The 20,477-nt window shown below is 47.0% G+C and overlaps 1 protein-coding gene across 1 annotated transcript; it reads right to left on the bottom strand.

The window, feature by feature from the left end:
• Positions 1-928: 928 nt before the first annotated feature.
• Positions 929-15,566, bottom strand: LOC128418569 (FXYD domain-containing ion transport regulator 3-like). Its single transcript, XM_053398365.1, has 8 exons — positions 15,385-15,566; positions 6,438-6,504; positions 6,152-6,184; positions 5,548-5,571; positions 5,042-5,116; positions 3,079-3,115; positions 2,842-2,873; positions 929-1,124 (listed from the first exon to the last, which is right to left on the bottom strand). The coding sequence occupies exons 2-8, from the start codon at positions 6,478-6,480 to the stop codon at positions 1,105-1,107; spliced, it is 264 nt and encodes an 87-aa protein (XP_053254340.1). The 5' UTR covers positions 6,481-6,504; positions 15,385-15,566; the 3' UTR covers positions 929-1,104.
• Positions 15,567-20,477: the final 4,911 nt, after the last annotated feature.

Raw genomic sequence — 20,477 nt, 5'->3', positions numbered from 1 at the left:
TGGGTGATGAACTACAAATCTGCAAAATTGTGAATTGTGTAACTCAGAAATGATTTCAGCTTCCAGGCTCCGTGCAGCTTGGAAGACACTAAAACAGGGTGAGGCCCTACAGATGTGATCCTTCCAACTTAGGGAAGGGCTGTGGCTGAGCATCTGCTTTGCATGTTGAAGGTCACAGGTTCAATCACTGTCATCTCTAGGTAGGACTGGGAGAAAGACTGTGTCTGAAACCCTGGACAGCCGCTAACAGAGCATAGACACTGCCAGCCTAGCTGGACCAATGGTCTGAATCTGTACAGGAATTGTGAGTCCCAACAACAGCTGAAGGCCCATAGGTTCCCCACTCCTGTCTTAGAACATGGGATATGACTCTCCTGGAAATGGCCCATGCTTCCTGCAAGACACAAGCCTCCCTCCCTCCAGTCTCATGTCCTACATGCAACATCCTCACACGCTGACTAAATCGGTGGGAATTTCTACAGGCAAAGGCACCACCTTTTGAAGACTGGGCTTCCCCTCTCTCATGGTGTAGTGACAACAGCTAAACTTCAGTGGTGTGCTTCTGGTCTCTGGACATGCCGCCTTGTGACTGGGCCTTAATTCAACCTGAGGGCCACCATATCCCCATTTGGGCAGCCTTCCAAGGATCACATGTCACATGGGACCAAGGATAAACATGGACACAACTTTTTTGTACAGTAGACTTCATACACTTCTTTTTGTCCTCCCTCCAGGCTGGCAAGAGGCATTGTTCAAGTTCAAGGACATATTCCAGCCAGGCAAAAGCACACAAGGTGGATGTGAGGAAAGGCCGGGGGGGGTGGCCTTGGAGGAGCCTGAGAATTGTCCCAAGGGCCAGAGACAGAGAGAGAGGACCCTCATTGCTGCCTTAAATCAGAATTATCTACGCAGAGCCCAAGACCATCCATTTCAGGAAAAACACCAGCATTTTATTATATGTTTCTTTTTTTAAAAAACCAACAAAACAAAACCTAATACAGGTGTGAGAGCCCAAAAAAACATTCAAAGATCCAGTGTGTTATATCAATTGAGAGAGGAGTCAGGTATGGCTGGTATGTTAGTGGGAGCAGTCATTATCTTCACTCAGCATTCACTGGTTTCTCCTACAGGAGAGAGAGATAGAGAGCATATTTAAGATACCTTCTCTTGCCAAAACAGAATTCAGAACTGTCTACCTTCCTTTGCCAAAAACCTGTGCTGAACAAAGTGTGTACACGAACACACACATGCACCATTTTTACTGGTGTTATTAACACACTTCCCTCAAAAGTTCTTCAATGTTTTGCCTCAGGAAGAACCTCCAAATTTCATTTTAGCTGTGGGTGGGTGAATACAACCCTTGTAACTGGTTACCAGTTCACTTCTATGCCCAATTCACGGTGCTCATTGTAGTGTTTGAAGCCCCAAACAACTTAGGCCCCTAAATATCCAAAAGACGCCCTCCTTCCCTACAGACCCTCTCAGGTGTTAAGATCAGCAGAGGGGACCCGCTTGGTCATTCCATGGCCCTTAGAATTTTGTGTGTGTCTTATGAGAAGGCACTCTCCAGGGCAGCCCCTAAGTTGTGGAATTCCCTCCCCACAGAAGAGTGCCTGGCACCTTCATTATCCAGCCTTCGTTGTAGGCTGAAGGCATCTCTTCACCCTTGCCTTTGGCACGAGATACATATATTTTGGGATCTCCTCTAGCTCAGACTGTAACTTTTTTCAGAGTGTTTTTAATGTACAGTGGTACCTTGGTTCTCAAATGCCTTGGTACTCAAACAACTTAGAACCCAAATACTGCAGACCTGGAAGTAAGTGTTCTGGTTTGTGAACTTTTTTCAGCAGCTGAAAGTGCTCCATTTTGAGTGTTATGCTTCCGATTTGAGTGTTACGCTGAGGTCTGTCTGTTTTTGCTATTTATTTTGCGTTTCTGTTTTGCGGCTCTTTTTTTTGTAACTGCGTGGAACCCAGTTCAGCTACTTATTGATTGAATGATTGTGTGACTGTAGTACATTGTTTATTGCTTTCATTTTATGGATCAATGTTCTCATTAGGTAGGAAAATTCATGTTAAATTGCTGTTTTAGGGGTTGCTTTTAAAAGTCTGGAACAGATTAATCCTTTTTGCATTACTTTCTATGCGCCTTGGTTTTGGAATGCTTTGCTTTTGGAACGGATTTCTGGAACTGATTAAGTTTGAGAACCAAGGTACCACTGTAGTATTCTACATTGTTGTGACCCGCTCTGGAACCGTATGGTGATGGGCGGGTAATTATTTCCACAGCCGTTGCAAATGTACCTCGGGTTTTGCTTCAGGCCAAAGATCTGATAGCATCTTTAGCAAGCCAAAAAAAGCCTCCTGCTCAGGTAACGCTGCAGCCAAGCACTCCGCAGCTGCCACCAGAGGGCAAAATAGTTAAATGCACCCCATCATCTCCCTCACAATACCCTTCTCGCAGGGTGGATTCCAACAAGGGGCAGGACACAGCACTTTTTAAAACCAGCAACACAGGGATTGGGATTCTTTGCATGACAGTTCTGGAGGTAATGGCCATGTGGTATTTCATGCCCAGATGCTGCAAGCGTTTGCACAGTTCTCTTTTCTGCTGCAAAATCTATTCCTGCTTAGAAATTTCATTTGGGACCCCTGTTCTCCATTGGCCTGGTGCATGCGATGGAGGCTACTCAGGCTTCCAGGCTGAAGTTGCAGCAGCTTCGCATTCCACCCATGATCCGCTTCAAGAAATGCTAATCTTTGCAGTCCCCAGCAGGGGTGAATAAGGCATTTTCAGTAGGACCCCCCCCCATCGCTTCTCCATCCCCAAAGGAGCAATTACCTGCAAGCGGGAGCTTTTGCATGGTGTGGACGCTACAAAGGAAGAGGACAAGTTAATAAGGTTGAAGCCACAGACCATCATCAACATTCCTCCTTCCAGTTTTAAGATTGCGGGAACAGGATTTTACTGTCTCCAGAATCATACCCCTTCAAATTTGCCACCTATTAATTTGCCACCCACAGTGCCTGCCATCTCCCTCCTGCCACCCTACGACCTATGGGAGAGATTTCATCATACCTGTTTTTCCTCTTAGGTTTGCATTTGCACTTTCCACCTGGGAAGAGAGAATGAAAAACAGCATAAGGATTTGGCAAATTAGCCACCAGCAGCGGCTGACAAAATGCAGGTGTCTTGCATAAGGTTTGCACGGGGAAGTGAGACCTGCCTCGGCCCTCTGGCATCTCAGGGAGCAGGGGTGGGCAGGGAAGAACGCGGCCTGAGATATTTGGAGAGCTGCAGCCACAGAGACTCTAGGCTAGCCTTCCCCAATTGGCTGCCTTTTGGATGTTTTCGACTACAACTTCCATCAGCCACAGCCAGCAGGGCGAAGGGGGGAGCTGTAGACCAGGGCTCCCAGTTATAGAAAGCTGCCATAGGCTACAGAGGCCAATGGTTGATCTGATATATGGTATCTCTGTGTGATGGAGCTGGCTCAAAGTGGGACATGTTGTGCTCCCCTTCCCAAAACAGTGCCCCCTCCTTTCCAAGTTAAGGTTGCCAGTAGGCAAGGCTGATCAAGTTATTCCACAACTGCTTCTCCTGGTAGTAAAAAATACAACAATAATAAATTAAGTAACTATTTGCTGCTCTGTTTGAAGAGCAAAAATCACTCTGCCAGAGGATGATGGGTTGTATCCAGTGTAGTGCTCAGTTAAAGTCACTTAAAAGGTACACAGTACTTGTTCCACTACAGAAATGCTTTATGCCAGAGCAACTACTGTACTTTTCGCTCTATAGGACGCACCCGACCATAAGACGCACCTTGTTTTAGAGGGGGAGAACAAGAAAAAAAAAATTCTCCCCCTCTCTGCTCAGCGCCCCTTCAGCGAAGCGGCAGGAGAAATGGAGCCCCTTCAGGCTTCAGCGAAAGCAACGCGAAGCCTCCGGAGAGCGGAGGGAGCGCTCCCTCTGTGTTTCAGAGGCTTCGCGTTGCTATCGCTGAAGCCAAGGAGCCTGCATTCGCTCCATAGGATGCACACACATTTCCCCTTAATTTTTGGAGGGGAAAAAGTGAGTCCTATAGAGCAAAAACTACGGTATGCTGCACAAGAAAATGCAACAGCAGGTTGCTGGTAACATCATTGCACTATAGATTGCACAATCCATGGCACTGGATCCCTCTGTTGCTCAATGTTGGAACTCGCCCTTGTGATAGCAGGCAGCGAATATTGGACCCAAGCCATTCTCAGTAAGTAAATACAAAAATAATAGACGTATTGAGTTGTATCCATTGTTAGTCATGCTCATAGCTGACACACTGAAATTAAAGGACACGGTTAACTTGGGTACATTCATTTCAATGGGTCTACTCAGATTTTAACTTAGTTGGGTATTATCTGTAAAAAAAAATCATGCTGCAGCGGCAGGGGTACTTGGACAGTGAGTGATAAGGTTCTCTCTAAAGCCGAGCCCAAATTGAAGCAGCATACGTATTTCATTTTCTAAAATGATTTTACTGTTGCTGTTACTATGGGTGCAGAATGACAGTGGAAACCATTCTGTCTGAACAGCAGCACTGAAAATATATGTGAATGAACATCAATCAATCAATCAATCGGGTGTCTGCAGCTAAAGCGCTTCATGCTGCCACCCAGAACTCCTCCTCAATGAATAATAATTAAATAATAATTCATTGCTGTTGTGATCTGCCTTGAGTTTTGCATGAAGGGCAGTGTAATTTTTTTTTTGCAAATGAATAAAATACTGCAGGGTAAAGGCACCTAGGATTGCATGCTCCTCCACACAGAACAGACCTATTATGACAGAAATGTTCTAAGCCTAGCTTTCTATAGAATGTGCCAGTTTTCTGCATGGAAGGATAATTGGTGGTGCTCACACATCTCTGCACTGCAGTGGTGTATAGCCCAGACACAGATTTAGCACCTAAGGGAGTGCGAAGCCAAACTGTATAAGCAATTGCCAATAGCCTCTAAACCAACTCTTCCTCCCTCCCACCCCACGAATTTCTGTATTCACTTACTCAGCAGGATAACAATTCCCAGAAAACAGAGTACACCAGCAACGATCAAACCGCCAACACGCAGCGAGTACCAGTCTGCAGGAGGAAAGAGGAGAGGTTTGGTCTTGTCTAGGATACTTGCATCTTCACTCCATTCTCTCCCACTAATCTATAAACCTCTTTCCCACCCACTCAATATCCACCAATCAGGGATGTTCTGGTGATTTTTATTAGGCAGGGAGTTATGGAGGAGTCGTCTTAAGGAACTACTCAGTGGGAAATATTTAGAAGAACTCGTAGTTGTGATCAGGAGTTGCAGTGGGTGAGTACAGAATAGGACTAAGGGTTTCAAGGAGCTGGTGTGGATGTGTTCCAATGTACGATTAGCACTCTTGCACACAAGACAGATGAAACATGGCAAGTCCTTCCTACTATAAACAAGCACACCATCTGTTTATGTACAATTGCTCTTGGCCAGAAGATTCAGGATGGATTATACGGTGCTGCCAAGAATGACTCAAACTTACCGTAATAAAAGGGGCTGTTTGGATCTGAAGAGAGAGGAAGAAAGACGTTAGAACATCCTAGCCTTAGGATTCACACCTCAAAACAGCCCTCTTATAAGAACCCAGGTGTGTTGCTGACTGTTCTTTGAACACAAAGATCTCAGGGTCCGGGTTGGTTCATATGGAGTGTTAAGTTGTGGGTGAACATATCAGACGACACAGCGATTCTTCAAACAGCTCTTGTTTATTCACAGGCCAGAACAGAACTGAACTGAAGGGTTCAGTCAGCCTGCTTATATAGAGCTCCACTACAACGTAACTGTAACAATTATCTAAAACTATCCAATCACTGAACGTCACTTTCGATCCCTTATTTGCATAACTATCTACAGTATCCCCCTGCTGGCCCAGGGTGAGAACTTCAGTACATAACATGGAGAGAAATGGTCCGCGAGGTATTGTGTTCCTGAGCCATTCTGAACATTGGCCATGCCAACTGTTGTTGGAAGTCTGACATTTGAAACACCACAGGTTCTCCGTCCTTGTTAAGGAGCCCCTGTGCCACATCTAGAGTAATATATACAAAACCCCCAAAAACAAACAGGAGATACCAACAGCTACTCACCAGTAGGATCATTGGCCCCCAGGACAGGGAATGCTACAGAAGAAAACGAAAAGAGTTATTGTAATTTGATAGCATAACTACAGCTCCCCAGCTTTCAGTTCCCTACTCACAGCTGCCCTTTGCAGTGCAGAAGCCTAACATGGTTAGGTTGCGGAAGGGCATTCCACCCACAGCTCTCTTTGGCCCTGAATAGCATTAAGATACAGGCACCGGCTTCAGTGCCAGCTTCACGGGGCTGGGGAGGGGAAGTGAGCAGAAGATGAGAGGACAATTCTGAGAACTTTACCAGCCAAGAGAAGCAGCAGGATCTCCATAGTGGTGGGTTTCATATTGGTGTGTAGGGATAAGCAGAGCTTTGTGAGGAAAGAAGATGGAGAGAATTCATTTAGTTTTCTAGTTTTTCCAGTATTTATACCCTGCCTCCCCCCCCATTGCCTTCTCCCCCCCAAACCAAGGCAGCGTACATGTACTCACATGTCTTCAGGCCATACCCTTGGGACCAGAATGGAACTGTATATATATATATATGCCATTCACAAGAACATTTGTTCCATTCGTGCCCCACTTCTCCCAGAGGCTGAGGCGGCAAATGGATTAAGCTTTCCTGCGAACATCTCTCAGCCCTCTCCCTACCTTTAAGAATGTAAGAAGGCCAAAGGCATCTTGTTCTCACAATATTTATTTATTTATTATTATTATTATTATTATTATTATTATTAATGATAATAATACCCCGCCCATCTGGCTGGGTTTCCCCAGCCACTCTGGGCGGCTCCCAACAGAATATTAAAAACACGATACAACCTCAAACATTAAAAACTTCCCTAAACAATGGCAAAACTGATGCCTAAGAAAAGCTTGAAAGCTTCACTTGAACACAACTGACCATGAGTGTAGCCGAGGGGGCGGGACAGGGGGCCATTGCCTCCCCCCGATTTACAAAAAAATTGAAAAGCATTAAAGTACTCAATTAACTGAGGCTCTGCCCTACCTCAGCAGAAGCTTTAGGGGGCAATCTCCCTCCCCCCCAAAAAAAGCTCAGCCAACTTTTTGCCCCACCAACCAAAATCCTCACTACACCCCTGACAGTGAAGATGGAAAAGCCCTATCCTCTGTGATAATGTGCCCACTCCCAAATTCTTAGCAGATTCCATTGCTGGGTTGGCCAGCAACACAACCTTATTTAGCTCAGCGATATAGTGTATGCTTTGCATTCAAGACCAGGCAGTAGGTAATAGGGAAATCTTCTTGCGCAAGACTCTAGAGAGCAGCTGCCAACCAGTCGCAAAGAGATGGGGGGGGACAGTGTATTTTACACCAAATAATAATAATAATTTATTATTTATACCCCGCTTCCCCAGCCACTCTGGGAGGCTTCCAACAAAATATTAAATACAATAATTTGTCAAACATTAAAAGCTTCCCTAAACAGGGCTGCCTTCAGATGTCTTCTAAAAACCATCTCTACTTAAAAAAACAACACAACGTGTTCAAGACAAAACTGAAAGAGAGTGAAGCGCAACAAGCAAAACCGGTCTGTACTTGAGTGGCATTCAGAACTCTACAGGGTTACCCAAGCCAATCAGAAAACAAAATTAGGACAGAACATTCCAAACCGAACATACATTCTTAGCATTGCTTTAGCCCTCCAGGGTGCCCAGAGGGGCCAAAAAACCCGATGCTAGAGATAGAGATAAGTAAATATAAAGTGTTTTCCAGTTACAAGTTACTCTGTTGTTTATGGATCAACAGGGCAGTCAAGCAAGCTACAGCACCAGAAGCTTAGGGACAGGAAGAAGGATATTGTCTTAAAGAGACAGAACTGTGAAAAGCAGGTGTACGTTGGGAGAACAGGGTGATGGTTACAGGATTAGAATCACTTAATCAGATGGTTGCTAGTCCTTAGTGGCATTTACGCTGTCACTCACAGCGTGTGGCAGGGAGAGCAGAGTAAAGCAAATACATAAGGGATGGCACTTTACTGAGAAATATTTACAAATTCTTTTGGAAACCGTGAACTGAAGTCAACTGCGTTATGCCGAGACAGAGCACTAATAAAATTAGTTCCAGCCTCTTCATAGCAAACGCTTTCAGCAAAGCCCAAATCCAGCGTTTTGCAGAAGTCAAAAAGGTGCTGCCTCTACTTGTTGATGTCAGAGTGCAAGTACCAAATGTTTGAGGCCTTGGGCTGCTATGTTACTGTTAGTAGTACCTCTCTGGCAACAGCTTCTATTAGGAGGGAGAGAGACAGTGAGTCACCTGGATCAGGTAAACTCATTCTGGTTGGTCTGAGAAATAACAGGCTCTGATTGGCTGGAGGTTCTAGTCAGTGAACAATGGGCAAGTTAACTGTCAGTTGGGAAAAAGAACACCAACTGCTAAAGCTGACGAGGGGTGGGAAAGCTGAGGGAGAAGTGGATAGCTGAGGCCTTAATATTAAGCTGTTGCTGGTGAAGAACAGAAGAAGGGAGCTGGTGGCTGTGTTAGGCTGAGAGGGAGCCTTGAGAAAAGGTCTGACCAGAAGATTACGCAACTGGGCTTTAAGAAACAGCTAAACTGTGTCCATGTAGGCAGAAGCACAACCGGAAGGGCTTTGGGGTCAGAGGAAGATTGTCCTCAGTAGGGCTGGGCAATATCTGGTTTTCAACATCATGATATATCATCAGCTAAACATCGCAATACAGTCATACCTCGGCTCCTGAACACCTTAGAAGTCGAACGTTCTGGCTCCCAAACGATCAAAAACCGGAAGTGAGCGTTCCGGATTTCAAACATTCTTTTGGGAGCCGAACATCCGAAGGGGCTTCTGCAGCTTCCGATTGGCTGCAGGAGTTTCCATGATGACTATATCATGATACCGAAATAAGGATGGTGCTTTGCAGAGACATTGGCTGGCTTCGTGGCTTTTCCCACATCATGATTTTTGCATAGCACACACAAACAACCCCCATGAATAGTGATATATTGCCAGGTCAAAAATTCCAAAACAAATATCACGATGTGAACTTCAAACTGGTTTTGGGCAATATATTGATATATTGCCCCGCCCTAATCCCCAGTAGCAGAACAGGGTTGTGAGTAACTTTGGCTGGAGTGAATGTTTAGGGAACCGAAGGCAAAAAGCCACCTGGAAGCTGGGTGAGTAACAGCATCTCTCGAGCCCTTTGGAAACTGTCGCCAAGCACGCTGAAGACCACCAAAATAAATACCAGTGTCCCCTTATGTACATAACATCCCCCTGATAAATCACCTTAGTCATTCTGACTCCAGTGTTGGTTTCAATCTCACATCTAGGCTACGAAGTGTCTTTAAAAGATTCTAAGGGAATGGATGGCAGCAGAAAAGTGTCACCAAGCACAAATATCTAAACTTGCATTTATAAATACAGTGGTACCTCAGGTTACATATGCTTCGGGTTACAGATTCTGCTAATCCAGAAATAGTGCTTCAGGTTAAGAACTTTGCTTCAGGATGAGAACAGAAATTGTGCTCCAGCGGTGCAGCGGCAGCAGGAGGCCCCATTAGCTAAAGTGGTGCTTCAGGTTAAGAACAGTTTCAGGTTAAGAACGGACCTCCGGAACGAATGAAGTACTTAACCTGAGGTACCACTGTAATGGGAATGAGAAAAGAGTTTCCCCATAAGCTGTGGCAGACCTTAGCATCTCAAATTTCAGTGGAGCCCTGTGTGACAACAAAAGCCAGCAGCCCCTCCATCTCTCAACTTCCATTGGACATCATAGTTGCAGCACCCTAGAATTCCTGTGCCTGGTGCAACCAAATTGGTTGCACTCCGCTAGACCTGTCTCTGCTGTAAGGGGCATAATGACAGTGAGGGGGGTGGTCCAAAGGAACATGGGCTGGGGAGATCAAGGGCTGAATAGAGAGGTCTGGAAGACCTCTGGCCTGCTGCTCCCCCCGCCCACACTCCTCTACTCCAGAGTTTCCCAAACTTCGGTCTCCAACTGATTTTGGACTATAACGCTGATCATCTCTAGCAACCAGGACCAGTGGTCAGGGATGATGGGAACTGTAGTCCAAAAACAGCTGGAGACCCTGAATCTACTCCATCAAGAGGTACAAGCTACTCCCAGCAGGGTCAGGGCTGGAGTCAGATGCAGTCAGCACAAAAGGCGCAAGGCTCTCTGTTGGCAGTGAAGTTAACTCTTGATTCAAGAAATGGCACAGAACTCGGCAACACTTCCCAGTAGGTCTTGCTTCTATAAAGGAGTTTGAAGGTCCCTGTCTTCCGTCCCTTCCAAGGCTCCTGGAGGAGTTTCCCAAGCAGTCTCAAACTGTGTCTGCACACCTCATTTCTCTCTTCCAGTGTCCTCATTATCCTGCTTATTATTTCTTGGAGACCAGTGGGTGGAGGAGCTTATCACAGCAGGAGATGGAGACTCCAGGGATTCTCATCTGCTTCAGCCTGCTCCCTGTCACAGGTTCCTCCTGCTCGCTAAAACTTGTTGTCCCTTCAGCATCCAGCACCTCCTCCCCATCATCCTCCTCTGACCTCTCCTCAGTGTCCTACCACCAATCCCTGGGCTCTGAGCCTCCTTCCTCAGGGACCTCCCTTGGGAGTCCCCCAGCTGGTGCCTCCTGAAGAGTAGCTTCACTGAGGAAGGGTCAAATGTTGAAGATAAGTGCACCTGAAGAGATCCATGCATCAATATGGCCCAAGAAAGCTCCCAGGAACCTGAGAAACTGAGTTGAAAAGCAACTCTGGGGAGAATGTTGGAGCTGGACTGGGAAAACACTTTACCCAGACCACAGAGGCAGAAGGAGCTATGTGCTTATTGTGGAATGGCTACAAAGAGTAGTTAATGGCCTTTCACATAAATTCTACAGATTCAGAAGCCACTGAACAGCGGTAACCAACGCACTGCCCTCCAGATACTGTTGAACTACGAGTCCCATTAGCCCTGGCCATGTTGGCTGGGACTGATGGGAGTTCAGTCCAGCAGAAATTGGAGAGCACTAGGTTGACTACCCCTGCCTTAGAACATATAAGCACTAACTACTCGGTACCTACCTTGTGCCAGTGGGAAACAGATTAGAGCCGTCACAAATGTGATGCAGGAAACAAATCTCAGAAACAAATGGTTTATTAATGGACAGCTCAGGACGGAGAGCAATATTGCAAGGAATGCTGGATGTAGCTGCACCTCCTGCGTCCAAATTCATTGGGTGCCAAGGCAATAATCTGATTGGCAAGTTACAGAACAATGTCTTCCTTGGAAATCTCCAGTCACTAACTCATTATGACAGCATTATGAAAAGCAAACAAGTTTCGGCAAGTTCAAGGAATCTGCTCCGTTCAGAGCCAGGGCTCATTATGGGACTTCTAGCCCCAAAATTAAGCACATTTTTTAAAGGCTCAGGATTCAATCAGAAGCATGGTTTTAAAAGGTGTGGGGTTTGCCAAAAAGTTCATTGTTAGTACTGCAACAGAATTCACTGCCACAGAACATTGCAATGGTCAGTAGAATACTTTTAAAAGGGATGAGACAAATTAATGAGCGTTGGTGCAGTTTGGGTAATTTAAAACCAGCATTCCTCATCCTGGTGCCCTCCAACGTTTTGGACTACAACTCCCATCATCCATTAAGCCATGCTGGCTGGAGCTCATGGGAGCTGTAGTCCAACAACATCCAGAGAACACAAGGTTGCAGCTGCTTAGGAAAGGCTGGTCGACAATGACTGACAACAGCGCTCCAGAGTTCATAAAAGTCTTTTGCAGTCCTGCAAAAAGAGATTCCAAGGATTGAACCTGGGACCTTTCTCATGCAAGGGATGTGTTCTGGCCCTGAGCTACATTTATAGTATTTACATAGGCCGCCCTACAACAAAGTTTGCAGTTTGCAAGAAGTGGTAACTTAAAATCCAATAATAAAAGTAAATAAACACACCATAAAAAACAGTAACAGAGTGCAAAACTGCTTAAAGCTTACAAAAGATTTTAAAAGCTTGGGGATGTAAAAAGGTCTCCGCTTTACAGGGGCCAAGATAACAACTAGCTGCACACAGAGAACTGCTGCATCAACCACAGAAGCAGTTCTTATTGCCTCTGAAGGTGCAACAGTCTTTACAGTGGTACTTCAGGTTACAGACGCTTCAGGTTACAGACTCCGCTAACCCAGAATAGTGCTTCAAGTTAAGAACTTTGCTTCAGGATGAGAACAGAAATCAGCCTCCGGCAGCGCAGCAGCAGGAGGCCCCATTAGCTAAAGTGGTGCTTCAGGTTAAGAACAGTTTCAGGTTAAGTACGGACCTCCGGAAAGAATTAAGTACTTAACCTGAGGTACCACTGTATTTGAAATGAAGTTGCACCAGGACTGAATGAAAGACCAAAAGCATGTCGCGAGACACACAGAGCTCTGAAGCAGAAAACCCCAAACCCCGTCTTCAAAATGCGAGTCAACAGCGTGCATGAAAACACCCCAATTCCCCATCCTGGGCAGAACCCGTCATCCCAAAGATGATGCCTTTAAAAATAATAAGCAGAATTAGGAACAGCTCTTCAACAACACCAGTGAATCTACAGGCACCTTTCTATTTCAAGAGACCATCCGTTGTTTCAGACCACAGAAATGAGTGATTGCCCCTTATTCCAGAAACCCTATTTCCAAAAGCATCCATTCTCCTAAGGACCACAAAAAGCAGTGACAGCCAAAACGAAAGCAATACAAACCAACAATGTCAAAGTCTAGAAAACCTATAAAACACAGGGATGCTTAAATCGCTGCAAACTGCGGGCCTCAAATCAGGGATGGGGACCCTGTGGCCCTCCAGATGTTGCTGAACTACAACTCCCATCACCCTCTCTCCAATGGGTGAAGCCAGTGAGGGTTGCAGTCCTTAACTTATCATGCTCTGTTGCTATCCCCAGCCTTGTTTTGTTTTAACAATGAGCCCGCAAGTCTCAAAAGCTTGCACACAACTTTGTGACATTTGGGGGGAGGGTTGATAAAAGTGTTACCTTACTGTAGCTTAGGGATTAAGCCTCTTCAGTAATTTAAATGGCTGTTTAAATGTCAAAAGGAAGTTCCTTCCTAATTTTGCAATTCACGGTTTTGCATAATTCCATTTTGCATATGGAATGCTTGAGTATTTCAAGAATGGGCATGCAAGCACATTTTCTTTGCTAACATATCCAGGCAGAAGGTGACTAGTCCTGCAAGCATGCCTAGTGAAGGGTTATTTTGAGACCTAAACTGAGAAGTCTTGTCCCTGCTACCCTCTGAGAAACACTGCTGCCATTACCTGCAAGAAACAGTGCCTGTCTAGAGACTGCATGGCTGCACCTAGAGTGGCAGCTATATAATTGCTACCATTAGTTCCTGAAACCTACCCCCCAGCTCCTGGGGAACTGACTAGTCTTGCTCTTTCAGCTATCAGCAGCAGTGAAGCAATTATTTGCATTGCGACAAAGGAATTAGATTCAACTGGTGTACGTGCAGTGCAGGAATCTTGCATGAATTGGGGACTCACAAAACACACTGAAGTACTGTGTAAATGGGACCAAAGTCTCAAAGCAAAGTCTGAAGATCCTCTGCCAGACACACACACTCTGTGTGTGTGTGTGTGTGTATACCTGTGCATATCTATAAGGCAAAGCCCTTGTGTTTCTATGAAAACATGGATTTTTTTTGTCACTCACGGTATTCTGGAGTTGTTTTGTGGAGCTGTATATAATTAATTTTCAGGACTGGTTCAAATCTGAACTGCAGATGCATATTCCATGTGAGAAGAAGAAGGGGACAGTTTGCCTTTCAATTCCAGCTCCTTTCTGAATCCGTCTTTGCCAGCTGAGTCTAAAGTCCCCAGCAGGCTTCTCATTGTCAGTGAGGTCACAGACACTAACCAATAGGTGCTTTCTGACACACAGGCAGCCACATTCCAAAGAGGAGCACATCACAATGGCCCACCATCTGAGAACGGAGGCACATTTCCCAAGCAACCTGTTGCAGTCAAGGAGTCCAGCCTGACTAACATTTCCAGCATCAAGTAGAATGCAGCCATTTTAAGTGGCAGCCAACAACAGGCATAGAGGGGGTCTATTTGCACCACTGAGATGTAGAGATGGAGAAACCCCCCTTCCATGCCATTGCCCTGGCAGCCCAGTGGGGTCTTCACTTCAGCTCTGAAGTTCAAGCTGCTCATTACTTCTGCCTCTTTTTGTCCCCACATTTATAACAGCTTCCACACGGAACTGCTTCCCTCTAGGAAGAGGCTTGGATCCCACACAAGTGATTCAAAACCACACCAGTTGTTGCTTCCAGATCAAAATCAGTTCCAATGGGAAGGACACATCCCAGCTTTGCTCACAGCGGCCGCTCCAAAATTATGCCCCTTTCCTACCATAACTAAGGAGCAGCCACACATGTGCCAACCTATGTCAAATGGATCGGGCAAATAAAATAAAATAAAATGTCTGCACAACAAAGGCAACACATTACCCACAAGGCGGCTAGGGGTGGCACGGACTGGAACCAGTCCCTCAGCCTCCCATAAAGGGATAGAATTGTGCTCATCCAAAATCCAGGGCAATGCTGGGGTTTTACCCCCTTAGAGATACCATGTAGGCCTAAATACACTATTTTTGTATAAGCCCATCTGAAATAAGGGCCAGCATGGAGCAGCTGGTCTCTAGAAAAGGGAAACTATGATGAAGCACAGAAAGCTACCATACTTTTAATGCGCATCATGATTGATGTTTTTGTTTTGCTTCGTGAGTTAAAGCAGCTCTAGGAGAACCGCTCCCCGCTTGCTTGCTTTTTTCTTTTTTTGCAGAGAGAGAGAGATACAAAGAACACGCTTATTCGGGTCTTACAGAGCTGCCAGGACCTGGTCAGATGAACTGCTCTTTTCGCCGAACAATTCCCAGGCGGCCCTAATTTCAGGGGAGAACTTTCAGCTTGCCAGCTCTGCTCAGAAACAGCCGCGCGCACACGCAAGGAGCGCACGATGCTCTTTTTCTCTACCTTGGAGAAAAAGAGAGCAAAGTGCAAGCCTGGGGCAGCCGCGCCCAAGCCGGGGGTTGCAAGAGAGCCCCACCGTGGGCAACGAAACCTTCCCCTCCGCCAGGAGGCCGGGTCCCGATCCTGCTCCCCCCCCTTCTTTCCAAAGGGCCCCTCTACTCACCCCGTCTGCAGAAAGGCCAACTGCAGGCGAGCCAACCCGACCCGGAAAAAGCCGAGGCGGGGAGGGGCCCTCCTTTCCCTGACTAAACAGACCTGAGCGCAGACCACACCCAAGGCAGGTGAGGAGGAGGAGGAGGAGGAGGAACAGGTTTGGCTGCCGCGGGGAAGGGAAGGGCCGCCTTGGCCCCCTCGCCTTTCCTCTGCAAGGGAACAGACAACCCGGAGCTTCCAGCCTCCTGCCAGCTCGGAGAGGCGCCTCGATCCTTCCTTTCCCTTGTAGGAAACGAGGCAGGGCCGCTCGGTTTCCCTTCACAACTCACCCCCTCAAATAGGGGTCCTCCTCTGGCTTGAGACAACCGTGCCTTTCATAGCAGCGTCTGTGTATCTCGCAGGGGTGAGGAACCTGTGGCCTGCTAGCTAGGACATCACCCCTGGCCAGTGGGCAACGCTGGCTTGAGGTGGTTTAGTGTCCCAACTCCACCTGCAGGGCTGCAGCTCTTCCTCCACTTCCCCACAAGTATGCTGTTTTGAATAATGACGGAGACAGCTGCATCTGTTGGATTTCCGCCTGCCACACAGGTGTTCACAGCTGCCTGACGTACTCCTTTCTCTTTTGCTGGTAGGTCTTCTGACCACCTTTTGCCCTAACAACAATTATTGGGCTTCAGTGTCCATCAGCCCTAGTCAGCGTGGCCAATGAGCAGGGTTTGATGGGAGTTGTAGTCCACCAAGTTCCCCATCCCAGCTATTCATTATCTCAGCAAAGGTAAGATTTGAATTTGGAGCTCCCTGGTTCACAGCTCAGTCTTCTCAGCCATTTTCACTAGATAGACTCTCCGTGTTGAGTAGCGTCACTTTCTGCCTAGCGTTGGGAGTGATGGAGAAAGCTACATCTGCTGGTTTTCTGCCTGCTGCTGCAATCATCAAAGGCATTGGTGGCCTATCAGGGGAAATTGCTGCATTAGTTGAGGGGGGTGGTCCGGTGTTGAACACCAGGAATCCAATGCAGTTTAGATCCCCAAATCAACCTCTTCCAGCTGAAACGACTTTATTGGGAGGAACTGCAATTGTTTCCCAAGGCACATCTTTTAAGTGAACATTGCTTAGCGTTACAGCAGTACACCTCAGATAGTGCTCAGATTGCAGAGAGCAGGCAGCAGTCTTGGCTGCTGTTTTTAGAAGGCTGGAGGCAGCAGGGTTGTGTAATATTTGATTAACACCTCCACGTACCTGTCACTCCACAATTCAAGCAGTGAGCCCAGACGTATTAATGTTTGTGAATCTGTGCGTTAGAGTGGTGAAAGTAGCCCACACTGCAAGGTGTGGGTGCAAGAACCCCTGGGAACACGTCACACCTCTAAATCTGCCAAGCACTGCTTTTACTTGCTACATTGCTAAGGGAGGAGAGGGCAGGAGGTAGATCTAGGTTCTCCTGGTGGACCAGTAAAGGATTTGCAGATTCTGCACTCCCTGCTTTGCATGCAGAATGTCACAGCAGGCAGGATAGCCAGGGCATCAGCCCTAGTAGGCCTTGCCAGGATATACCAACCCCTGCAAATGCCCCAGCATGTGAAGTGCAGATTCTGAGCCTGGAATAGAGTCTCTTTTTTGCATGCAGAAGCTCCCAGGTTCAATGCACAACATTTCCAGTTAGAAGAATCTGACAGCAGGTGAAACCCTGGAAAGCTGCTGCTGCCAGTCAGGGTGGACAGAACCAGCCTGGGTGGCCAAATAGCCTGACCTAGTATTAGGCAGCTTCCTAGGAAGAGGGTCTTTAAAACAGCCTCGTCAAGAGGCTTGGCAGCTGTCTGTGCCGTGGGCATTGTAGAAGGGCAAAACCCTCCAGTGGCCTTATCAAGCATTCTTGGCTCATGCAAATCACCAAAAGTTTCCTCGTAGGAACAGGGCCCTGACACGTCCTGTTGCTCCTCGATTTCCGGGGAGGCTGCTCCGCCCCCTCAGAGATCCAGACTGGGCCAGAAAGGACTTGAAGCAAGATGCTGGAGATGGTTCGAGGAGGCAGGAGCATTGTGCAATCCCTGTCCTGTTGCAAAAAGCGGTCGGAGCTGGAGCAGTACGTAGCCTCAGGTAATAGTTAGACCTTGGGTTAAACAAGGTGAGGCCTGCAAAAACTGGTGCCTCCAAAGGCAGATTTTTCTAAAGAAGAGGTCCATTAAAGAGTCATCTGTAGGGCTGGGGATGCCAGCAGTGGACAGGACAGAGCCGGGGGGGGCAGGGCGCCCCTTCCCCCCTCTTTTTCGCAGCCCCTCACCTCCACCTCTTTCCCCTTGTTTCCCCAGGGCCAGCTACATGCCTGTGTGACAGATCTTTTGCCACTGAGCAAATTTGCCAAGGGCTGCAGCAATTCCCCTATTACACAGTGGGACAGACACCAAAGAATCCTGGGAACTGTAGTTTGTTAAGGGTGGTGAGATTTGTTAGGAGACCCCCATTCCCTTCACAGATCTACAGTTTCCAGAGTGGTTTAAACAGCCAATCCCTCTTCCCAGGGAACTCTGGGAATTGTAGCTTTGTGAGGAGAACAGGGGTCTCCTAACAGCTCTCAGCACCATTAAGAAACCAAGATTCTTTGGGGGGCAAATCCATGTCTGTTTAAAGTGGTATGATTCTGCTATAAATACATAGTGCAGATGGGGCTGTACTTAAGAGCATTCATTCTTGTTGCATTTAATATCCCCCAAATAACCAGAGACGTAGGAATAAGCACAGATGGCTTGAAACGCAGCGTGGAACAGTTCCCTAAATAGCACCGATCTTTCCCAGCTTCACGAGGGAAAACAGGCACAGCCAAAAACCCTCTCATGCAGAAATCTGATCTTCCTATTCCGGCTTTGTGCAGGTCGGCGTCACCTTCGCACTGATACAATCACAGAGGTAATGAAGCTTTCCAAGAACTGAATTTGCTAGATCAAAGCAGGTGGTTTTGCATGAAAGCTCCTCTGGAAGTTGAAGTATCCATATTAGTCTGTTGCAACAAAACCAACAAGGCGTGTTGTGAAGCCTTAAGGGCAAAGTGGTCTATTATGTCATACACGTTCACGGACTATAATCCCCTTTATCAGATGCATAAAGTGTTGTAAACACACAGAGGCCTCCTGGGTGCAGAGGGAAGGAAGTGAAAACAGTGAGGTCAGATGGCAATGAAACACAAAGCGTCATCTGTGATAATGCAACTAAATCTTAACAGTGAGCCAATGCGAATAAGCCTTGCAAAAAGCTCACTTGGATATTATCTAATCCTGCCACACCTTCTATATTACTGACAATAAACACAGCTAGCATTTTGCAGCTATAAAATCAACACATACCTGGCTGGCACTGGGAATCACCCAGTCTGTGGCAACCCTAAGCAAAATTTAAATGCCTGCCATTTAAGTAACCATTTACAGCACCAGTAATAAGCAATGACAACAGCCTTCTTAAGCTTTGCTTGGTTAACTAAAGCCCCTGATGTGGGAGAGGAAACCATTGTCTCCATTCAGGCCTAAACAAATAGAATCAAACTTCTGAAGTTCCTTTGCTGAAGAAAAGGTGACTTTCAGGTCAACAGCAGAGAATGAGGTAAGACACATGGGATATAGATTATCTTCCAGCTATCTGCTGCTGCTGCCTATATAGGGTAGACTTGTATGTCTGGATAGAAAAGAAGAAACAGACAGAAGTGTGACATGGAAAAACTGGAAACGTTCAGAAACCAGTGGGAGAAAGCTCCAACAAGCACATGCACAGAATTAGGCTTCTAGACCATAAGATTCCCAGTGTCCCCTCCCCCGCTTTCCTGAGTCAGAGGTAAACATAGAGGTAAACAATTGGACTGAGCAAAGCTAAGGCTGATGCATCAATGCTTATTATTTTCAGCTCCATTGTTTCTTCCTTAGCAGAGCCGCCAGTTGCGTGGGATGTGAGGGGTCAGTGGGCAGCTCAGGCAATCCTATCAAAAAACTAAACAAAGCACTGAAACAATGAGACTAGAACCAGAATGGCCTCCGCAGTCTCTGCTGCTTTGCAACAAAAGTCAGTAGACAAATGCATTCACCTGTAGCAGCTTGAGGCTGCCTTGCTAGTTTGGATGTTGGCGGCTCTCTCAAACACAGAGACACAGATGTGGACTGGGAGGAAGGGGGGATCCTACCAGGCCAATGAGTGTACTCATTGGCACTGTGATGGCCTGGGACTCACACTCGGACTCGGAACCAGAGGAGACTCTCTCTACACCGGATCCTTTGCCTCAGGCATCCCCTGAACCAAGTCTGGGGCCTGATCTGGAAGAGTCCCAGTCTGCACAGGTTCCCCTGCAACAAACACCAGCTGGGCCGAGTCAGGGGCCTGAGCCTGCCCTGGTCCAGATGCGGGGATTACCTCGTTGCCTTCAGCTGGGCCATTTACATCGTTTACAGCTGTTCCACTACCAGTTTGGTCAGGGGAGGCTGAGGTGGCCCCTGGGTCTAGTAACCCACTGATGTCTCCTGAGCTGCAGAGACTAAGGTCTGAGAGAAGGAGAGACCTGAGTACTCACAGGAGGAGTGCTCGCCTTCGGGCGAAACAGGGAGGTGAATTACTGGGGGATCAGGACTGGCCGATACCCTAACAAAGATAAAAGGCTGTCGGACCCCGCCAAGGTTGTGGGAGCAACATTGCTGTATGCTAAATCCTGCCCCTGTCCTTGCCTGCTTTCCTGCCTCGTGTCTGCCTTGGCCCTGTCGGACTGACTCCTAGCGGAACCTTTGGATTCTGGACTGGACTGCATTTCACAGGTTACCCCTGGGCCCAGCACAGGCAAAGGGGAAGATCTTTTTGAAGTACGGGTAGATGTAACATTGTAATTCAACCAGATAAGGCTGCAATTTGTGTCCCTTGGTTGATTTTGTTGCTTCTGTAAACACTCTGGTGAAATGATAGGCTGCAGAAAGGCCAGACCAGGAAAAAGCTGAGCGCAGCTTATGGATGACCTACCAAGTACCAACATACAGATCCACCTCTGGGGATCGGTAGGTCTGGAAAAAGTAACCTCTGGTGGTACTGCCAGCCACAGGGAACCTCTGGGAGTTGACTGTTATTTTATTTTTATACCGCGCTCTTCATCCTGTATTTTTCTATCCAGTATTTTTATCTTGTGAACCACCTTGAGATCACAGCCTGCTGGGCTCTCGCCAGGGGGGTGGAGG

The sequence above is a fragment of the Podarcis raffonei genome, chromosome 8 (genome assembly GCF_027172205.1).
Source record: "Podarcis raffonei isolate rPodRaf1 chromosome 8, rPodRaf1.pri, whole genome shotgun sequence".
Taxonomy (NCBI): domain Eukaryota; kingdom Metazoa; phylum Chordata; class Lepidosauria; order Squamata; family Lacertidae; genus Podarcis; species Podarcis raffonei.
The sequence above is the reverse complement of the archived record's forward strand: the minus strand, read 5'-3'. Positions and strand labels throughout refer to the sequence as shown.